Raw genomic sequence first — 18,250 nt, 5'->3', positions numbered from 1 at the left:
GAGTTTGCACAATGATGACCATCCCATTCAGAATGACTTTGCATTTCTGCATAGTGGTAAAATGTTCACATTTCTTCGGTATTAGGATATTCTTTATAATTTGAAACTCTGGTCAGTGACCTAGAAGAAAACTAAGTGAGGCTGGAAGGCCTTGTGACAGGGGCAGTGATCTGACCTGGATGATGAGAGATCAGAAGAATCTGAAGCAGTCCAATGTACAAAGCAGACTTTGACATGAGATTCGGCAAATGGGAAGCACTAAAGCGCATCACTAAAGGGGCGGGATGTGGTTTTTACGAGTCTCTCACTGAACCATAGAATCATGGGGTGAACTGCTGCTGTTGTGCCTGGAGACAGCCTAAAGCGAGTGAATGTTGGGTGGACATGAAGGGAAGCATGATGGTTTTTGTTTTGTTTTGTAACACCAGGAAAAAAAGTACAGTATGAGGTTGGAAAGAATAGCTAGGGTTAACTCGTCTGTTTTGTACTTAAGATTTTTGATCATCATACTGGAACAGATGGCAAGCTGTTGGAACATTTTAATCATGATAGTGCTATGATCACAAATGTTTTCCAAAAAAGATAATTCAGGTTTCTAGAAAAGATCTTGAATTCGAGTCATGACTAGGCGCAGAAAGCTCACAGGTGCTATTAAATATGAACACTAAAGAATGGATTTCACCACACTCTGTAGTGGTTTGGGTATTGTAAAAAAAGATCTCAAGGATATTTGGGCTTTGTGTCTTAAGCAATTTATTGTTGTCATTCAAGGAGCTTTAATGTAGCCTCTATTACATACTTTATTCTGGGAACAAATAGAAATCAACAGAAAAATGGGCCATATTCTCTACAACCCAAACCTGACTCCAAACCTTTACCTTTCACAGCCTTTTAGACATTGGGGCTGGGGGGAAGCCAGAAGTCCATGGTCCACATCTGGTGAGTGAGGTAGATGAAGCCACTCCCTAGTGTTTTTATGAGCTGCCTTTCCACTGGAGGGCACTTGGCAGCAGTGTCCACTCTCTACTGCATGACACTTTGTACAGGCACTCCTGAATGGGGACTTCCAGAGCTGCTTCAGAAAGCGGAACCCATGGGCTGGGGATGTAGCTCAGTGGTGCTGCTACCTGCCTCTCAAGCACAAGGTCTTGAGTTTGATCCCCAGTACCAAAAAAAAAAGAAAGTGAAACCCAAAATTTAAACACCAAAATTACGTATCTTTCTTCAAACACAGCTAATGTGTTTAACCTTGGATACATTCAAATAACTGGATATTTGTGATGACAGGTATGTGTATCTCTGGCATTGTCGATTATAATTTCCATAATCTTTTACTTTTAATTTGAAATAAACATACCCCCAGAAAGGAAAATCTTTATGTTAATATAGACATAAAAACATCTTACTAGGCCGGGAATTTAGCTCTGTGGTTCTGGCGCCTGCCACGCAAGCACAAGGTCCCGAATTCGATCTCCAGTACCAAAAACAAACAAGCAAACAAAAAAATTTTTACTAATTTTACCACAGTGATTGGCAAAATACTGGTAGCTCAGTACATTAAGAAAAACAACTGAAGATCCAAAATTTGGATATTCCACATACTTTATTATCTGCTTGGATACTTTCAGCAAGTTCACGCATATCAAAATGTCTCAGAAGTTCATTAGTGAAAAAGGCAAAGTTAACTTGATTATGTGATTGTGGAATTTCCTTTTCTTTTCTTTTTCTTTTTTTCCTTTTCCTTTCCATTCCTTTCCCTTTCCCTTCCTTTTGATTCTTTTTCTTTCTATTCCCTCCTTCCCTCTCTTCTTTCCTTCCTTCCTTCCTTCCTTCCCTCATTCCTTCCTTCCTTTGGCGAATGCTGGTCTATGAACACTCCTTCCCTGGGAGAAGTGGGCTCAGACTCCAGAATGTCTCCTAGCTTTAAATCTTAGTCCAGAGACGTGGTGTAATCATACTCTTTTGATATGTTGGTGCTGCACATTGGAAATGTGCTTGCAAACCTGGAGAAACCCAGATTTACAATGCAGGGCTTTATGAACATATGAATATAAAACTTTTACAGTTTAATCTAAAACATATTTGATTTTAAATAGGACTGATAAATTTCTTCTACATTTTGAACTTGGAGGTATACATTTCTTGAGGAGTTAAATCTAGTTGAAATTTAAATGAGCAACTGCGTTCACACTGAGCTTGGCTGTGTGTGACCTCGTAGGTGTGTCTTGGAGAAAGCAAAAAGCACTAGTGTTGTCCCAGGTGTTCACAGGAAGTGTAAACGTTGTGGAACTTGATACTAGAATGGTCTACAAACTCATTTCCCATTCTATGGGCCTCAGACATTAAACTATCTAATTGGTAGATTATGTACATGAGCCACACGGAAGGCCGAATGAGTCAGTTATTTAGCTACTTGTTTAGTCCACAAAATCAAATCTAAGAATCTATATGGTTATCTGCTTCAGAATAGCAAGAATCTGACTCTTACATTAGTGGAATAATTAAAATACTTATGTCCAGTGGAACTGCATTCTGGATTTCTAAGAATTACACCTGAGTATCTCATTTATTTAAAAAGCTCCTTTGATGATTTTGATGCTCATTTGACTCTCCTTAAAAATTTCTTGTCTAGACAACGCCTTTAAGTTTTTATGTCTTCATACAGGTAGTGACAGAATAAACAGTTAGAGTCAGCATGCAGCTCTCTCAGCTCTGTGAGGTCATGCATTACTGTGATGTTTATCCTTTATTTTTCCAGGATTATCATAGGACCTAATAAGTACCTTGAGGACTTAGCAGTTGTATAATGAAATGTGGTAGGAAAATAAAGTAATTAGGGAACAGCTGATAACAATTGGCAGTGTTTTCTAACCTCTCTGAAGTAATAAGAGCATTGTGATATAGTGTCTGTCAAGAATATCTTGAAATTCTTCATTTGTTTATAATTGTGCTGATTGGGGAATCTTGATTTTCATGATGATCAATATAAGAAAATTCACAAAGGTGGCTATTGTAAGTATAGAATGATGATAGTGGCCAGGCAAAGACTCTCTGCCCAAGGGGCATAGAAACTAGTACAATGGCACCAGGCTTGTGCAAAAAGAAAGAGCTTTCATTGAGCGTTGGCCATCAAGGAGACAGGAGGTAAACTCCCCTCTGCCCTCTAAACTGAGTAGCAGCCAGGGGAATTGACAGGAGGGGTGGTAGAAGATACCTGCTGAGCTGCAGAATGAGAGGGAAAGGTTTCTAGGTTCCTTTCCACCAGTGGGGTGGTCATCGTCCCCTCCCTGGCTCGTGTTTCTCTTCGGGATGTCCTTGTGCTCTGCTGGGGGATTTGGAGCCCTTGCAAGGCCAGTTTCAAGCCACCGTTGAGTCAATCCTGGAGGCTTTGCTGAGAAACAACTTAGAAACTCTTTGTTATCAAAGGAATTTGTGTCTGCGTGTGTCCAGAAATTACCAGTTTCAATTTCATTGTTATGTTTTTATTGTAGTTTTTCTTTATTAAGAATCATATAGCTTTAAAACAGTAAAAACTGACTCACACAAAGCCAAGGAGGCAATGCTGCTTCCTCCCAAATCAATGGTTGCGGGACTTCATCAGTTCTGATTGCCAAGAATGAATCCTGACCTTCTATCCTTTGCAGCCGGCTATTGCAAACCCTGACATTATGTTTATTAAAATCCACATTCCGTGGGACACGCTGTGCAAGTATGCAGAGAGGCTGAACATCCGGATGCCTTTCAGGTACTTGTCGATTTTATTTGATTCTCTCTTGGGGGCACTGAGGTGAGTCTGCTGTTTCGCAACCCATGACAGCCCTTTCTACAGAGAAAATGCTTTTTCTTCCACAACACAGGACATTCTGGGTGGCTTTTTTCTCTCTAGCTTGTTTGCCTAGTATGCTGAGCTTTCTGCTTCTCCAGATACTTTATATCATTTTAATGTGGATTTTCTTAGAAAGAGGGTAAAACAGTTATTCTCAAATTTCCCTTTTAACATTCCCCCAAGAACAATCTCACTTTTTTATTTCATATGGATTGCTATAATTTTTTGTTATTTGTATGGAAGCAGGAGATAAATTTTTCAGGTCATTTCGGCAGCATGGTTTCCTAGCTGGGTCCTTGGTACCAGTGAATAAGTGTAAGGAGAAGATTGTTCCTCTTCAAGATTTTCAGCCCTTCCTCTAGCTAAGCACAGATTGAAAAGCCATCATTCCCCAAGCTAGATTGTCTGCTTTTATCTGTAAAATGTATCACATTCCTCCATCATGTCTCAAAATAAAATCCAACAGTTCTCTACTATATGCAAAAAGTGAGCGCACATCAAAGTTAGAAACATTTACTCTGAAGTGGAGTTCAACACACTTAGTCAGCTGCTTGGTTGAAAAAGGTTCTGATCAAAGGAGATTGCCAGCAAAGAGCTTGATGAAGAGAATGAACCCTAAAAGTGAGATTCACGTGGAAAGCATCTTTCACTGTGTAGCTTGAAGGATCCCAACTCAGGCAGGCGTGGTGACAACCTCAAGACTTATGATAAGCTTCAACATTATTTGAGATAAAATATGAGCTATTGACTTCGTCATGTTAGATAGTTGAAACATTTCAGGCTTTGAAAGATGCAAACAGCTACATTTGTTTCAGAGAAGTGAGACACTGATTAAACATTCACAACTACCGCAGACTCTGGCTAGCAACATGAGCCTCAACGATGAAAAGGAGCTCACATCTATGAGCTAAGACTTTAAAAAAGTTTTATAGAGCATTTAAAAGATAAGCAAATATTTCACAAGTGTTGGCAAAAATGCAAAGTAGAAAGAGGAAAAATAAGGCCTTTCAGTTCCTCAGCATCTTATACAAACCATCAGCATGCTTCTTAGGAGACTCAGGGGTGTGTATGTTTTTATGAAACTTGGACCCTGAAAGTACCAGAAAGACTGCAAGATCCTGTCCTGTGATTGGCTGTGCACTGTTCAGGTGATGGCACTGAGCTCATCTGGAGCTCAACTTGGAAAGAGTGTCTGTATTTGTGCCAGATGACATTTCTTGACTTCTGGATTTCTTTTTCTTTTAAAAAATCTTTTGAAATATATGACTAGAAATACTTTATGTTGATAGTGAGGCACAAGTTCATGCCACACAATGGCATGCAGAAAAAAGACAAAGAGATAAATTGCAACTTACTGAAGATGCTCACAGAGAAAGCCAGCAGAGTGTGAGAAATAACTACCCTGTTACTCAGAGTGGGAGTTGTACTTCTGAATCTCCATTTGAAAATATTTTCTAATAGTTTTAAAATTTTCTGCAGCTTCTGCTTTCTGTATTATGAATATAGTTTTCAAATATATAAAAATGTTTGCTGAACTTTAATTTATAATTGTGGAGAATATAAATATCTTTTATATTGAACAATAGAAGATTTAAGAAAATTAGAATATACAATTTTAGAAAATTAGAATATACAACAATTTATAATTATTATCATTCATTTATAGTGAATGGGCTATAAAGATTTTTCAGTGATTGTTAGGAAATAGCAAATATTAAAAGTAAAATGTAAAGAGTATTTATTCAGTGTGACTTCAGTCATGTAAAATGTGTAGCAATAGGATTGAAAATATATTAAAAAGGTTATTTCTAATGGGTAAGGTAATGTGTCCCTTGTATTTTGTTTATATCTCTACAAAATTATTTATTTTCCAGAATCCATTGCAATCAGTAACGTGTTAGCTTTACCAAAAATATTTGACTTTTATAATTTAAAATATTCTTTTTCTTTCCTTTGTACTGGGGATTGAGCTCAAAATTACTCTAGATTGATTGCCTGATGTCAAGACAAGACGAAAAGACATACAACACCCAAGAAAATGTCATGTTTTCTGATACTGAGACAAAACTGCTGAAAAAAAAATTTCCAAATTGTTCTTGATCGATTCCAAGCACCTTTATCCTGCTGCAGTTTCCATGATCAGCATTGTTCGTGAAAATTTTGACTAAATTTATGTACAGATTAATATTTTAAGGCTAGCGAAGAAGAAAGCTCAAAACAGCTGTCCGTCTCATGCTACTTCCGTGGGTGTCAGTATCGAGGTCCAGTTCAGGCTGAGTTAATCTAGTGTTAAACATGTGCCTCCAGTGCCCTCTGGACTTGATGCAAAGAGGTGTTTGCCAGGGTGCAAAGGTTGTGCGAGCAGAGCCTGGGAAGGGTGTAACTTCGATCCTGGCTCAGGAGCCTCTTGCTAAGATGCAGCTCTACTTTTCATGCCACAGAACAGTAAATGATCAATATAACTTCAGTATATGATCCATTTGGGCAACTGTAACAAACTGCCAGGTGGATGTTTAAGAAGCATTGTTTCTGACTGTTTTGGGGACTGGAAGTCCACGGCCAGGCTGCCAGTGAGGCCGGGTTCCGCCAAAGGCACCTTTGGTTTGCACCCTCACTTGGGAGCAGAAGCGCTAGCTGGCTCCTGACTTCTCCTTTTAGGGACACAAATTCCACTGTGAGGGCTCCACCTCATGATCTAACTTCCTCCCAAATGCCCTAATACTATTAGATACCAAGGCTTCAACATACAAGTTTTGAAGGGACGCAGACATTTCATCCATTCCAATCAGTAACGTATGTTTGCTTTACTCAAAATATTTGACTTCCATAATTTAAGTTTCTTTTTTTTTCCTTTTGTATTGGGAATTAAACTCCAGCCCCTCACAGTGGGCTACATTCCCAGTTCTCTTCTTTTTTATTTTTATTTTGAGACAGGGTCTCACTAAGTCAATAAGCTCTCCAGGCTGGGCTGGAATTTGCAGTCCTCCTGCCTCGGCCTCCCAGAATCCTGGGATTATAGGTGCGTGCCACCAGCCTGGTTATTTCTTTCTTTATCAGTCTGTGTGGGGTGTATAAAGACAATGGCCACAAAGTCTATAACAGCATATTTTCCATATTGCTCTTTCCATTGATCAGCTTGCTTGCTTTCCCATTCCTTACTGCTGCTACTTTTAATAGATTTCAAGGAATGTGGTGGTGAGATAATTAGTATGCTCATAAAGCCTTCAAAAATTATCACACTTAATCCTTTGGTTGGCTAGAAAGCATTTGTTACATATGACCAGATTACTGTGATAAAACTATCACACATGGGGAAAAAAAGTAGGTTAAAAACAGTTCCCTGGGCCAGATTGTGAGAGCCCTGGCTTTGATTTGCTCAGAGCTTCTGTCTTTGGGCTGAACACCACAGTGTTCTTCAGCCCCAGGGGGGCTTTGAAAGAGGATGGTTTCTGCAGTCAGATTTATTTTTTTAAATGGCATTTATTGTTTCACTTCCTAGTAAGACCACATTTGAAAAAAGAATCCTTATATATCCAAGGAGGGAAAAAGAAAAATTATTGAAGTTATGCAGTTATCATCTCTTTTTGTTGATGCTTTGCCTGAAGTTTCTTCTTTATGTTTTTCAAGACACATTAAAAACAGAGAAGAGGTCATGTTTATTGTATTAGTGAGACTTTTAGAAAATGTCACTGAAATCTCTTGATACAATAATACATACATATTAGAAGATTTGCAAGTACACATTTTTTCCCAAGTACATCAAATGCTATTTCCACAGGATCTTGAGACAAATAATCAAATTTGTTCCGGAAGTTTTGATTTAATAACTCACTATAATTACTATAGGAATCTCCAGAGTAATTCTTAGTCTTTACAGCACATTAAAATCCCTAATAAAGCATTAAAAGTAAGAGATCTGGAACCTAAGAGATTTTGGCATATTAAGCCTGTAATTGTGTTGGGTATATGCATTTTTAACAAGTATCCTAAATGATACTGATACTGATGACACATAGTGTCTTGGAGATTATGATATTCTAATATGCCTTACAAGTTCTGTAAATTTCAAAAGGGAGTTATACAATGCAGCCTTTCCCTCATTTCTATCTGATGCCAGTGTTCATGGTAAGGTTTGAAAAATGGTGGAACATGGGGTTGTTTTGGAACATCTTCCTAGACTGGTTTAAATAATCAATGTAGCACTATCTAACTTCTTAGTAACTGACTCCTCATTTATTTATAAATGGGCTTGCAGCCAGCATAGAACAAGAGAATCCTATTGAAGCATAGACTATGAAGCAAAATGTTTCCTTATGGCAAATCTAATCACCAAGTGCCAACTCATCGCATTCAAGAAAACACGTCTAAAAATTAAGATACAAACTTTTCAGTTATTATTCCCTCAGTAATACAGTACAATGACTATTTACATAGCATTGGCATTGCATTAATTATTACAAGTAACCTAGATGTGTTTTAACACATACAGGTGAAGGTCAGTAGCATAGAGAGCCAAATACTACACCTTTTACCGTAAAGGCCTGGAACACCTGTAGGCTTGAATGCGGAGGCGCCTGGAACCAATGTCCCATGGCAAGTGAGAGATAACTGTATTCAAGAACGCAAAGAACTTAAATAGGAAAATGCATGTCTCTTTCTAGAACAAAATTTTTTAAATTTTTTGTATGAAAGTCTTTACCTGGGGATATTATATCCAATAATTTATCTTTGAGACCTGTTACTTTCCCCAAAGAAAACCTGCACATTTACTCAGAAAGCTTTATTAGTTTTACCCTTTTCTACAAATGTTTTCTGCTTCCTTATTGTATGGACTGGAGTCTTCAATATTTTATCTAAATTTTCAGCTTGCCAATATCTGTAAAATGTTGTACTTAACTTTTTGGCCACTGTTTTCTTGACATTTCTTCCAAAATAAATACAAGCTCTCATATGGGAGTTTAATTTCAGAACTAACACAGAGCATGTTGAAGGTCATAGTAGGTCTCACTGTTTCTGTCGTATCTGAGGGAACTTTCCCGTGGCTGCTGCATTCCAGGAAAATCAAGTCCCACCTTTAGCACTTTGCTTTTGATTCAAGGGTGACTGTTACTGATTTTCAGCTCTCTCATACATGAAGAGTTGATGCATTTGAAGATATTTCTGTCATCCAGTACATTCTCAGGTTCTGCTCCTCCATGGGATCAATCTCCCATTTTCTCCTCAAGTTTGTTGTTGTCCCACAAATATTTTAATCATAGGGCTTGATGGTCTAAAACGTTGAGAACAATTTTTATACAAATAAGATTAAACTTAGATTATTTGTTTCTGCAAAGGACTCCTCACTTAAAAACAAAAACAAAACCTGGAGGGCCTCAATCTATGTAAAGGACAGAAGTAGAGTAAATCAGCTTCTGGAGGAGTAGGGCCCTGTGTCACCCACAGCTGGACTCCCCCAGACCGTTCAGTTGTCTCCACAGAGGCCACCAACCTTCTGAAATGGCAGTAAACAATGATTCAGTTAATTATTTACTTCTAATTTTAAGGTGTTGTCACGGTTACATAGCTAGGTCAGTGCAGCCCCAATGTAAAGTATAAAATAGCAGACTCTTAAGAATGGAAAATTAAGGAAAAAGAAAGCTGCTATGGATAGTAGGAGATCAGCTACCAGATGGAGTATTATAGGTCGGAAAGAATTTGGTCCTGGAGGTTCATTTTGCAGGTTCTTGATGGTTAGAAAATAGAGTATGTATTGTGGAGGAATATATAATTTAAACCTCCCCCAAAACAGGAAAACTGTTCCACAAAAATAGAAAAGAAAGAAAATAATCACATTAAACAAATATTAAACGCCATCAAAGGAAGTCACTAGGGATTGAAAAACTGAAAATAATCTCAGTCTTTTATATAACCAATCAGATATACCCCATTGCAAAGGAGTTCTCAAGATCCACAGTAAGGAGCTCTTAAGTAGGAGGCCTAGACAACACCACTTATCACATGCAATTATCTTAAAGTCATCAGGTACCTGGGGTGTTGACTGGCTGCAAACAAAACAAAAATAAAATTGTTCACACCTGTAAGATAGGAGGTACCCTAGGTAGTTTTTACAAGTTGAAGCCAGACTTCCACCAAATGTAGGCTCCCGTCCCGCACAAACTGGGAGAGGGGAGCTTTCTCCATTGAGCTCTGCATTTCAGAGAGATGGCCCTAGATCCTCAGGCAGACCTTCTTCGGAGTATTAAAGCTGATTAGAGCCCTACTAGGTCTTCTAAAGGATTTATATACATTTCAAAGAGAGGAGAAAGTGCTATCAGGAGGAGTCTCCAGGAGTAAACACTCTAAGGAGAGGGAGGGAGGAGAAATGTCTTTCCTTTTTAACAAGGAGAATTTTCTGAACTTTTAGTTACCATTTGCTCTTACAATTGATCTAAAAAGTATGTATATTCATATTGACTTTCTTTTTCTATTTGTGTCTTTTTAAAAATTTCTCCCAAAGCATTTTCAAAACCAAACCAAACAACCTTTAAAATGTTTGAGAAATATTTCAGACCAACAGCAGTCTAGACGGACAACAGTGCTAACTGAGCCCCACCTCCTCCCCTATGCCTTCATAATATTCCTTACCACATCTCCTACTGATGATTAAGACTGTAAGCATTGACTCCCATTACTCCAGCACCTGCATTTCTTTTTTGATGCCAAAAATTATTTAAAACCAATTTCTACATTTATAGATTTTGTTGCTGTTGTTGTTGTTGTGGAAATATTGTTTAATAAATGTTCAGGGCAAAATGCTCTCAGGAATTAAAGGACAAAAATACAGCTCTGAATTAATCCACTATGAGGATGAAAAAAAAAAAAACATTTTGAAGGCAAATTAACCTCTGCCACCAGATGTTTACTTTCCCTCAAACCAGGCATGCTGTGCCCCTCTTAAAATACTCAATCCCCATTGTTTTTCATCCCAAATCCTTAGCATTGGTTCCAGGGCCCCTCAACATAGGTCTCTTGTTCATCATCCAGGGCTTCTCTTTTGCCTGTGCTCAACTTGCAATATATACTTTAGCTATAATCCAATTATTTGCAGTTCCCTCAGTCATATAATTGTCATCCTTAGCCCCTTAACCATCTTAAATTCTGCCACCATATCTAAAAAGCCAGATACAACCATGTTATCTATAAGTTTACTCCCAGCCCTGACTCAAAACTCATACCTGGAACACATCCTCCAGTGGCTTCCCATCTCCTTCCTCCTCTACCCACAAAAATTAATTGAAGTCCCTTTCCTGGGCATTTCAGGAACACATTTTCCCACATCATCATGCTTTGGTTAGTATAGCTGATCACTTGCTATTTCAGTTGCAAAGGAAGGCCCCTGAGGACAGAGATTATCCTTTTTCTCTAAATTTTTAGTGATTATAACCTCCTGTTTTTTTTAGAAAATCAGAAGGATTTTTTACATATATGTTTAGGTAGATGGATGAATGGACAAAAGATTTCATATAACATGGAACCGAATTATCTGGTTAGCAGACAATAACTGGCAGAGTACGTACTTTCAAAAGATAATTAAAATAATATATTCAAAGAGGGCCTGTAGAATTTTAAAGAGTTTTGTTATGAGTAATAGATTCAGAAATTGGAATGATGCATATTAACTGTTCTGATATTATATTCCAAAGCTAACTTCAAGTGTCAAGTTCTTAAGCGTACAGAACTTGGTTCATTGAAATATTCGATATTGATTAATGCTGTCGATCACTGGTTTCAATGTATTTTTTGTGACTTTCTTTGACTGATTTCTATTTTTTCTTTTTCAGGAAAAAATGCTATTATACTGACGGAAGGAACAAATCAATGGGCAGGTTGGTGGGTGATGTATACTTTCTTTATGATTAATTTGTCACTTGGAAAAAAAGAGACATTTGATTACCCATATCTGCAGTTGTAAATTCTAGGATGAAAATTCTATTGATTTGATCAAGTGATTTCAGGGACTTGTACCAAATGGAATAATGTTTATAATCAGAAATCTCTTTGCTACCACAATGTGTTTACTATACCCATTCCTGCATCCTCCCATGACAGTGCTATGGAAGGAGGAATTTAAATCGCACATTACCATCTTAAGAGATTTTAATGTTTAAAAAATATCTATACAGCCAGGACCAATGGGTACATGATGCAAGCTAGAGTGGTAGAACCACAAACCTAACAAAGACCGGATCAGTCCACCCATTTCGCTTATTTACCCCAAACTCTAGTTTAAGACTAGCATCCTCCACGCTGCAGGCATCACCAAGGTCCCGTGTCTGTTGGTTTTCAGACCTAGCGTTATTCTACAACTCCAAGTTGCCTCTCTTACCTATGTAGTAAGAGCAGTTATGCAAAACAAACTAATTAAACCCCCACTCTAAAAAAGAAGAAATTCTTCCACCTGAGCTACCTTGGGACTGTTTAACTGGGAAAAATGGACTTCCATTTAGTGAATGCTCTAACAAAATATTTCATATTTTTAGCTGTTTTCTTGCTCATTACAAAAGAATCAATTAACAAAGACAAAACAGGAGCATGCGGTATAGTATGCTCCACTGAACGATGTATATAATATTCCGAGTCAGAATGACACTAAAGGGAGAAAAACTACAGAGCCTGGATTTTAGGAACAGACTCAAGAAACTGGGATTTTTTTCACCGAAGGAAATTGCTGAATATAATTTAAAATTTAGAAATCATAATAGGAGAATGTGAACCTCTTTGAAACATTAAATTTATATGTGGTAGGATTTGATGATAAGAAGAGCAAATCATGATAAAAAACCTTGAAATTAGAAAGAGCTTTACAAAAAAGTTCTAAAATGACTTTTTAAAAACTTTAATGATGTTTCTTAGCAAAGTCATTTAATTCTGTCAAGTTAATGCTTTGAATCAGAATGAATTTTCATTATTTCCTATGTGAATTTTTCGTCCTGACCTATGTAATAAAATTTCAGTCATTTTTATATAATAAAATCAGTCATTGGACTATTATAATACAAACATTTATTATAGAAGTTTTCCTTGTTTTGCTGTGTGTGTGCACCTCTTCAATGTTGTTTGATAAAATCTGTTCTGGTATCCAGTGTTTTGCCTTAGCATTACCATGAGACATTATTAGTACCTGTAGTGGCTGTGTAGTATATTGAACAGGCATCTTTCTTGCCTTCTTTTAGAGACTCTAAAAAAATTAAATCTCAACAAAAGTCTATGTATATTCCTTGTCCTAGTTTAGTTTTACAGTGAACTTGCACTGAGAATGCATAATAAATATGTATATTACACTAAATCCTAAAAAAACATTTTATTTATTTTTATTAATTATATTGGTACATTTAAGGTATACAATATAATGACATTCATCATTGGAAATTTGCACCTTTACACAATCCATTTTGATTCTTATTTTTTCCATTTTAAAGAGTGGAAAATAGTGGGTTTTTTCCTACTTTGCTCAACCTTCCAAGTAAGCTAGAAAAACGAACACTCTATCAGGAAGTGTCACTGTGCTTTTTCACTTATGTTATTATTTTGTGTCGGTTCTACCAAATCATTGTCAAAGTATCTTGCCCCTGACCTTATCCCATCCCTGTACACTTTGTGGATTATAAGTGATTTCCTCTGTGTCTTGGCTTTAAGAATGCAGACAAGGAGGGATGGGGAATGAATAGTAGAGAAGTTTATAAAACGTTACATTTTCAAGTGAAAAAAATATTTTGTTATTTACCTAAATGTGTATATTCAGTTAAGAAAATGACTGTGTTTCTTCTTAAACTTTCTCTTTGTAGAAGAAAAATTCAAGTGTGTGTGTGTGTGTGTGTGTGTGTGTGTGTGTGTGTTATAAACCATTATGAGTAGAAAGTGGTAAAATGTCGTCTGTGCATATTTTGTAAAGTGGAAAGTTAAAATCAAATATGCCCATTTTGCTTCACTTGTGCATTTCCTTTCTCAGAGTAGGAGAGATGTCTGGTGCATGGTTAGGAATAAGCAGTGCACACAAGGCCGGGTGGAGATAGCATACGGCCAGCTGCCCAGCTTTTCTCTAGGCAGACCGAGAGGAAATAACATTTATTGTTGCTGCAATTTATTTCATATTTATAAAGCATTTTCACATTCAAATGTCGAAGCATCGTCGAGATAGCCCACAAGGAAGACAGAACAAGGAGCAGTGGATTTTGAAGATGGGTAGAAAGAAACAATTCCCCCATAGCAACCTCCTCCACTCTCCTGCCCCAGCTTCCACAGCTGGCTTGGCCGACTGTGTGGCCTGGCCCAGTTCTTCTAGCCCTTTGATCCAGATTTATTTTCAATTTCCATAGACTTCTGTTTTCTTTCCCCTCATTTTGGCAAGGTTTATTTTAGAAAGCTCTATTAGAATTCACCTTTGCATTATAACACAAAATGTTGAGTTTGCAAAAAGCCCAACATGATCAATGATTATTAGAGGGTGGTATCGATCAGATGATGTTGGTGGCAAGCTGGTAATAGCTTTAGCAGTAGAAATAGTAGTTCTGATATTCCTCTGTCTCATTATTGTCACAAACATTTGAGGATAAACTGTGTGCCATGCACAATCGTATGAGGCATTATTCATTTAGTTCTTAAAATATCTTTTCACTTAAAAGATGAGAAAAGTGAAAGTCAGAGAAATTAATGCACTGGATCCTATCGTCCTGGTGGTCAAATCCAGGAGTAACCACAGCTCCCTGTCAAATATCACTAACCCCTCACGAGAAGTGCCGGTGAGGGCTGGGGATTTAGCTCAGTGGTTCTGGCTCCTGCCTTGCAAGCACAAGGTCCCGAGTTCGATCCCCAGTACCAGAAAAAAAAAAGAGAGAGAGAGAGAGAAATACAGGTGGAAACTTAACTGGTAATATGTATATTTTGGGTTAGTAACATAAGTAGTAATATGAAATTCCTTTTCTTTCATATCTTTTAAAAATTTTAAATCTCACCTCTGTTCCTTATTTGTGATTTTGTCAAAGATAATGAGTTCCTGAGTCTTATAGTACATCCACGTTTTCTGATCACAGCTGGAATTTCTGCTTTGAATTGATTTTCCTGGCCATGTAATGAAGTAGCACAGATGGAATTACTGCCTCTCTTTAGATCCCAGGAACTTGGAATTGAAAGACTGGAAATGTGTGGTCCAATTTCAAAGACTGGCAAATTAAGCAGCCAAACATTCATCTTGCATTTTAAAGAAGCAATGCTAAATTTTAAAAATTAAAGTAATTGTTGTATAGTCTATACAATATTTTCTCCATGCCCAAGCACTGGGCTCTGGGAAACATTTGATATTTTATGAATTACGAGGCTGTCATTGTAATGAGCAGCAGAGAAACAAACACCTCTGATACTGCCTCTTTAATGTTTTAGACTTGAAATGCAGGCTGGGTCCCCCCCAAATCCAAAAATAGCCTGCTGTCTAAATGATAGTCCTCCTTGGCAAAGGAAAGATCTTGATTTTTCACATCCTAGGCTTTGCATCACAATTTGATTTTATTTCAAATTTCTCCTCATAATTTTACCATGATAAGTTTGAAATGCAGTAATTCTTAAGATATAATGTCAGGTGCCTGCCCATAACTGCCCTAGTTTTTCTTTTATTGAACTCCAAAGTATTGGCCAAATAAATACTGTGATGTGCTGTATTTGTGCGGGAACATATTTTGTTGTGTGACTTCTAATTATTATTGTAGAAGATGCCAAAAATTGCCCAGAGAACTCAGAGAATGTAACCATGGCATGGCCCCTTTTTTTTTTTTTTTTTTTGGTGTATGTAGTTATTATGATAATTTAGACTTTAGACTTTCAGAATCAATTTCTGAGCTCAACCTCTCCTGTTTACTTCTTTATTCTCTGTAAGATGAATGCGATTCTAATCAATGCATATATATGTGTGCCCCTTAGTTATGACTGTCATCTACACTGGGCCAAAAAGTCCCGATGTCAGATTCCCTGAACAGTGCCTGATGTAGGATAGGCCCCATGTCTGTGACAGACCCACCACTCCCAGCACATACAGTTCACAGGAGCACGGGCATCCCCTAGGAGTGACTCGGAAATGCAGAATCTCAGGCCCTGTGCCAGGCCTGATATGTCAGTGTCTGCATTTAGCAACATGTTCAGATCATTCATTCTTTGAAAGTCTGGAATGTATGTCAAAGCTCTGTCTCAAGTTTCCTTATTATTAATAATCAGCTTTAAAGTAAAAAGCCAATTTGCAACTCTCCAGCGGAGTCAGTATTATTTTTACTTTTTGACCCAGACAGTAAGGAAAGAGTAAATTAGTATCTTGTTCAAGTTCACTGATGTGCTACAATGCAGAGCTCTGTTCTAACCGTGTTTTCCTTGATGCCTAAATCCTTCTTCCTACACTGTGTATCAATCAGCATTTACTAGAGGAACAGATATAACATAAGATATATACATATATTTGAATTTACAAGATTGACTTACATGGCCGCCCACAGAGTCAGATGAGGGAGAGAGCAGAGGGTCTTTATGCACACTGGAGAGCGAAGGATTTAGTTGAAGGTCAGGAGCTCACTGCAGTCCCCTGTGAGTTTGTATCAGGAGGGCAATGGGTCTGCGCTAGAAGCCTAAGAGTCTGTGTTGGAAGCCAGGAGATGACGTCCAGGGTGAAGGTGAAGCCTGGAGCTCCTCCCAACAGAAGCAGATTCGTCCCTCCCCATTTCTCCTTTACACCATCCAGGTGAGGATCCACCGTAGGGCGTGGAATTGCTGAGCCGATTTAGCTAAGATTCTCTTAACCAACTTCTCAAGTTGACACAATCAATCAGCCATCACAGTCCAGCCCTTGTCAACTTGACAGTCAGACACATTTCTTTAAACCAGTCTCCAGATACAAAGACAAGCCCATAAATACACATAAATACACCTAACATGTTATACTATCCTACATACACACGGAAATTCACTAATTCCCTCCCCAGAATAGAAGGCAAGGGTTCTTTGGGTGATGCTTACTCTTATATTTTCATAACTTGATTATAACATTCGGTTTAACAATCCTTAAGGATCAGTATTAGGTCTATCAACATTATATTACATGAGAACCATATTGGAACAGAAATGGTAGAATTACAATCCTCGTTCTTATAGCTGATCACAGGGTCATAGCTGAAATTTAGAGCTACCTTCCTCTACTCTCCATTCTGTATTCCCTTGGCCTTCAGCAAGCACCTCAGCAGCTCTTAGTTCTTTACATGGGATGACCCATACCTTCATTCCTGAAGGGTCCCAACCATTTAACATCCTGCCTGGATTGGGTTGTTGTAGTTTCCTGATGATTTTAATAACAGGGCATGGTGATACCATGAGGTGCCCTAAGGAATCTCCGGCACTCCAGGTATGTTCTTCCTTCCTCCATTGTGGAGTAGAAGTCCAATTTCCCCTTGATAATCTGGGTCAGTCATCCCTGACAACACTGTGACTCCTTTTTAGCTTGTCTCCTCAGAGGCATGAGGAGACCATGCCCAGGGGGAAGTCTTTGCTTCCAATTCAATGGTATCATTTTTGTGCTTCCTGTTACAACCCTTTCCCCTTCTGGAACTAAGACTTCTAAGCCAGCAGAACATAATGTTTCAGGAACAGAAAGCAAATATTTTGCTAGTGGATCACTGAGGGTAATGGTGAGTGGTTCCATTCCCTCTTCTACCCCTTGATTCCTGGACCCCTGAATCCTGGCTATGGGAGACACAGTACCACATACTGGATGCTGATTCAAAGCATACACAGCCTTTGAAGAACCTTGCCCCATTCCTGCAAGCTGGTGCTGTAACTGTGTCTTCAAAAGACCATACCATCTTTTTGTCAATCCAGCCTCTTCCCGATGGTGAGGAACGTGGTAAGACCAGTACATTACACGAGTATGAGTCCATTGCCTCACTTCTTTGGTCATAAAATATGTTCTTTGGTCAGAGTCAATGGTATGTGGAATTCCGCAATGGTGGATTAAGCATTCTGTAAGTCCACAGATGGTAGTTTTGGCAGAAGCATTACATGTAGGGAAGACAAATCCATACCCAGAATAAATGTCTATGCCAGTGAGTACAAAGCACAGTCCCTTCCATGGTGGACATGGTCCAATATCTGCCACCAGGCCACAGGTGGATCATTCTGGGCAAGGGTGCCATATCAGGAGCTCAATGTTGATCTCGACTGCTGGCATACTGGTCATTCAGCAGCAGCTGTAGCAAGATCAGCCTTGGTGAGTGGGAGTCCATGTTACTGAGCCCATGCATAACCTCCACCCCTGCTACCATGGCCACTCTGTTCATGGGCCCATTGGGCAATGACAGGTGGGTGAAGAAAGAGACTGACCACTATCTATAGAAAGGGTCATCTTATCCTCTTGATTGT

The 18,250-nt window shown here is 38.3% G+C and overlaps 1 protein-coding gene across 5 annotated transcripts in view; it reads left to right on the top strand.

The window, feature by feature from the left end:
• The window catches only part of Ano3 (anoctamin 3), a 364,844-nt gene that overhangs the window by 245,554 nt on the left and 101,040 nt on the right, over positions 1 to 18,250 (top strand). For all 5 annotated transcript variants that reach the window (XM_087211519.1, XM_087211518.1, XM_021263939.2 and 2 more), the window contains 2 exons: positions 3,645 to 3,745; positions 11,647 to 11,691. In XM_087211519.1, the coding sequence (XP_087067645.1) occupies positions 3,645 to 3,745; positions 11,647 to 11,691 (146 nt within the window). The remainder of the gene's footprint in view (positions 1 to 3,644; positions 3,746 to 11,646; positions 11,692 to 18,250) is intronic.

Source organism: Heterocephalus glaber, unplaced genomic scaffold (genome assembly GCF_053883595.1).
Source record: "Heterocephalus glaber isolate CG9 unplaced genomic scaffold, H.glaber_assembly_v1.0 deba00001428, whole genome shotgun sequence".
NCBI lineage: Eukaryota > Metazoa > Chordata > Mammalia > Rodentia > Bathyergidae > Heterocephalus > Heterocephalus glaber.
Note: the sequence above shows the minus strand (reverse complement) of the source record. Positions and strands in the feature narration are given on the sequence as shown.